General features: G+C 20.3%; 2 protein-coding genes across 2 annotated transcripts in view; both read left to right on the forward strand.

The window, feature by feature from the left end:
• LOC102681476 (RNA-binding protein 28) overlaps window positions 1-1,320 on the forward strand; it is a 4,300-nt gene extending 2,980 nt beyond the window's left edge. The window contains exons 8-11 of the mRNA XM_006623486.2: window positions 21-238; window positions 343-492; window positions 572-937; window positions 1,101-1,320. Coding sequence (XP_006623549.1) covers window positions 21-238; window positions 343-492; window positions 572-937; window positions 1,101-1,217 — 851 coding nt within the window. The 3' untranslated portion in view covers window positions 1,218-1,320. The remainder of the gene's footprint in view (window positions 1-20; window positions 239-342; window positions 493-571; window positions 938-1,100) is intronic.
• A 2,430-nt stretch (window positions 1,321-3,750) lies between these two features.
• Window positions 3,751-5,231, forward strand: part of LOC102673224 (probable cytochrome P450 49a1) — a 7,102-nt gene continuing 5,621 nt past the window's right edge. Inside the window, exons 1-2 of the mRNA XM_031514126.1 lie at window positions 3,751-3,943; window positions 4,277-4,523. Coding sequence (XP_031369986.1) covers window positions 3,751-3,943; window positions 4,277-4,523 — 440 coding nt within the window. The remainder of the gene's footprint in view (window positions 3,944-4,276; window positions 4,524-5,231) is intronic.

Consider the following 5,231-nt stretch of genomic DNA (forward strand, 5'->3'; position numbering starts at 1 on the left):
CATAAATTTAAATTTTTTAGTTGTATTAGCTGGAAGTCCAGCTGCTGTTGGAGTTTCAGCAGCAGATATGACAAAACGATTACAAATAGAACAGTGGAAATCACAAATATTACGAAATCTAAATATGTTCGTATCAAGAGTGCGACTCGTTGTTCATAATTTACCACCTATATTAGATGATTTTAAATTCAGAAAAATTTTTGAACATCATGGTCCTCCCACTGCGATCATTAGAGAGGTATTTATTAGAAAATTTAAATTATTAAAATTTAAATATTTAATATGAAATAAATATATTTAAAATTTAAAAAAATGCAAGTATTTAAAATAAATTTTATAAAGGCACGTATTATGCGAGATATAAAAGACGTGGATATTAAAGGAGTGGGAAAATCGAAAGAATATGGATTTATTTCATTTACGAAACATGAAGATGCACTTCAAGCTTTGAGAAATGTGAATAATAATCCAAATATATTTACTTCCAATAGGGTATGTATATAAAATTTCAATAATATAAATATAAATTTTTATAAAATTATATTTTTATATATCATTTTTATTTATTTAGAGACCAATCGTGTCATTCTCGATAGAAAATCGGATTATGGTAAATGCTAAGCGAAAGAGACTTGAAAAGAGTCGTGAGAATAATCCTCTTTGGACGGGAAATAAAATGAAAAGAAAAAAAGAAATTACGAATGAAGAAGTTGCAACAAAGAAATTAAAAACTGAAAATGTAGATGAGTTTAGCAAAAAACCATATGCTGGAATGATTGGAAAACCTGGTGTAAATAAATTGCGATCGAAACATAATTTAAAAACTCAAGCAATAGTGCACAATCGAACAATAAAAAAAGAAAAAAAAATTAAAAAATCATCTAAAAAATTAGATATGAAAAGAAAACAAAAAATTAACGATAAGAATAAAATCAAGGTAAATATTTTTAAAATCTAAGTCTAAGTTATATAATTATCTTTTTTTAAATTTATTAAATCATCTATATCATATTTTTTATAGTTTACATATATTTCATATTTTGTATTAATTATTGTATTTTAATTATTTATATTTTTTAATTTTAAATTCTTCTTTATAGCCAAAACAAAAGACAAAAATAAACCATAATGACATAAATTTGGAGAAACTTGTAAATAAATATAAGGATAAATTAAAATCGATAGAATTGAAAAAATCTAAATGGTATGAATCATAGAATCTAATTAATATATTTACAATAAAAAAAATTGTATCAAAAATATGATTTCTATACACATAAACAGTATAGTAATAATGTTCAATAAAAAGATCGATAAACATTGTTGTAATTATTTTATCATTATTTTTACATTTTTCATTTTCTACTTTTAATTATAAAAAAATTTATAAATTATATATAATAAATGAGATAAAATTTAGAGAATAATTTTATAGTATTCTAATTTAAAAAAAATTAAAATAATAAAATATTTAAAAATTTTGCCATTATATATTCATATAATTATAATTCTTCCAATAACTGATGTTCAAAGTGCATTAATATTAGTGAATAGTAGTAAAATAAAAATAAATAAAATTATTTTATAAAATAGAAAAAATTAATTTTAATATTAAATTTTTTTTTTAATTAATAAAAAAGTTATGTATAATTAAATATAAAAAATTGGTATTATAAAAATTTTATAATTTGTATCGTAAATATATAGAAATAATAGAAATAAAAATAACAACATGCACAAATTTGATAAAAATTTGGTAAATTACCATTTATTATTATTATTATCCATTTATTATTATTTTAAAAATTATCTTTTACTTTAATTAAATAACTTAAGAATTTAATAACGATAATAATAACTATTTTAATTGTTAACGGAAATTTTTGAAGAATAAAAGGGCAGGTTGCGCACTTGTCTCGAACGAAAGTGTTCCCATTCAAAAGTGGTTCGTCGTGCATGATACATGTATATACATTATCAAGTTAAATAATAATAGCAGATAATTAAATTTTGTGTTACTGTAAAGAAAAAAACATTAAGTGAAATAATTAATAATTTACTTGATATTGACCATAATAATGTGGTTCGTGTCTTTGATATAAATATATGTGCAAATAAACAAAATTAGTATTGTGAGTGAAAAACAAATTTCGTACATTTAAAAGAATTATATTTTTAATATTAAAATAAATAAAAATTATTATTGTGATTGGAATACAAATTTCATTCCACACATTTAAAAGAACTATATTTTTATTTCGGTAAGTATTGAGATTTATTAAAATTAAATCTTCATATATATATAATGTTATAATTTTTATTTAATTTCTTTCTTTTGTCAAATTTTCTTATTTAACATTATTCTAATTAAACAAATTTTGTAAAAATAATCACAAAAAAAATTTGTATAATATAAAAAAAATTTTTCTATGTATTTTTATTTTTTTTTAACTTTTTATATAATTTAATTAATGCAACGAAATATTTTTTTTCTTATAATTCCTCTCAAAAATTTTAATTGTTTACTAAAATTATAATATTCAATATGGATAATTTACAATTTCGTGAAATGAGTTCTATGAACAATATTATTAGAAAGCACGAAATAATTATATACTTAGTAAAATCTCATCTGAAAGAGCTTTCGTAGTTTTTATAATGCAATTTATGTTTTACGCAGAAAATAATCGAATATTATATCGAATATTATAAGCAATATAAATAAAAATATGATTTTAAATTATTTTTCAAAAATATTATTAAAAGACATTAAATATAATTTCAATGTTTCTTTAATATAAATATTTGTACACGTATATATATAGGATATTAATATATTTGTGAAAAATCAATTTCTAAAGATCAAAATCGGAATACAAAAGTATCGGTTAAAATTTATTATATAATATTTATATCTATAAAATTATAAACAATTTAATAATTTAATTCAATAAAAAATTCAATAAACACGGTGATGTAATAGAGATAGAAAATAAAGTCTTATTTTATTTTTCTCGTTTTATTTCGTCTAACGTAAACTTCAATTGATTATAATTTAATAAATAAGGTTTAACCGATATTTTTATATATCAAAATTTTTTTTATTTGTTTTGAATCATAGAATTGATTGTTTTAAAATTGACTTTTCAAAGATGTCTTACAAATACATTAATATCCTATATATTTTATAAATTCTAAATGTTTTTTTTGATAAAATATTACTAATCAATATTATTTCAAGTTTCGATATTTTAAATATTTACATTTACATATTAATACGAATAATATGTTTCTATTTCTCTTATCACAACATTTGTTATATTTTAGCGATTTTTCTTAGATATTTTTTAAAATTAGGAACTGCTAAAAGAACTTGTTTTTATCTATAATTTTCATTGTTAATCATTGGAATCATACATAATTCCTATTGTTTAACAATAATGTCTATGATTATGTTAAATTCACTGATAAAATATCACTAATTCAATTTCACTCCTATTTAGTAATTTTTCTCGATCCATTTTTAGATTAAGAATGAAGTGAAAATCAGTGCACTGGTTAAGAATATATTACGTATATACTTCCGCTTTAGCAGAAGCAAAAAACATCTTAAAATTAGTCGCAAATATCATGGATATTCATTTAATACAAAAAATAACGAATAATAATGATTAATAAATAATAATAGCATAAACTGATTATTAAATGCTAAATATATTTGTTATTAAATTTTTATGTTACAGACTAAAAATGCAAATTTTAAATTGTAAATTCACTAAATTATTTAAAAATACTGTCAAACAATCAAATAATATTATAAAAGCAACTTTGACAACAGAGATTGAAGAGCAAGATTGGTCGCGGTGTCGTCCTTATTCCGAAATTCCTGGACCTAGACCCATTCCACTTTTAGGCAACACATGGCGATTTATACCGTTTATAGGTATATCATAATCACATATACATCTATATTATGAAATTTAGTTTTCAAATATTTTTCACAAAAATATATTAAAAAATATTTAATTTTTAATTATATTAATAAAAATAATAAAACAAAATAATAAAGAACAAATCATTTATGGAATTATATCTATATAGGCATATATTTATTATATACAATTATAATTATAATTATATTGATATACTTTGTTCATGTATAAATAAATATATATAAATATATAAGCATACATATGCTAATGTAAATATTTCGGAGAAAGAAAGTTTTACGTGACCATTATTTGTAACATGAATATATCAGAATATTTCATTTCAGGTGATTTCAAAATACAGGCAGTGGATCAAGTGTCGAAGAAATTATATAAAGAATTTGGAGATATTGTGAAAATAGAAGGTCTATTAGGTAGACCAGATATGGTGTTCATCTATGATGCAAATGAAATCGAACGTATTTTCAGACAAGAAGAGAGAATGCCATACAGACCTTCGATGCCTTCGTTAAATTACTACAAACATGTGCTTAGAAAAGAATTCTTCAAAGAAAATGCCGGCGTGATTGCTGTGTAAGTATTGAATAAATTTTTTTTTTTAAATTAATAAAGTAGTATTAGTAGATATTAGTAGTTTAATAAAGTAGTAATTATTTTATTGGATTATTAAATATTATTTGATACAAAATACTACTTGTAATAATTTCGTTGTAACAAAATTTATTAATTATAATAAAAATTATTAAAATAGTATTGAAAATTTTATTGGAATTTTAATTAATTTTTACGTTATTTTAATTAATTTTTAATTAATTAAATTTAATAATTAAATGAATAACATAATTCAAGAGATATATTATAGAGATATATTAATATAATATTCATTAATATTTATTAATATAATTCATTATATTCATTAATATAATTAAAAATAAAATATATCATATTTGCTTTTATGAATTCTCACATTTTCATCGCGTTTGAAATCTCATTATAAACTACGCATAATAGTCAATATTGAAATTACAAATCTTTTAGTGGCATTGCTTAACTTTTCATTTACCATTGGGATAGCAAATATTTGCTACGAATATTTAACTCGCGCTAAAGCGATGTGTTTGGAACGTGCTAGAATATTACTGCTAGAATATATGCTTTTATATATGTACACTATGCACACTTTACCTAATATGCTATCAACGTTTATGATATATTGTATACATACTTTACCTATCAACATTTACGGCAATATATTTTTTAGCTCAAAAAAAAAAAAAAAAA

The sequence above is a fragment of the Apis dorsata genome, unplaced genomic scaffold (genome assembly GCF_000469605.1).
Source record: "Apis dorsata unplaced genomic scaffold, Apis dorsata 1.3 scaffold_896, whole genome shotgun sequence".
In the NCBI taxonomy this organism is placed as follows: domain Eukaryota; kingdom Metazoa; phylum Arthropoda; class Insecta; order Hymenoptera; family Apidae; genus Apis; species Apis dorsata.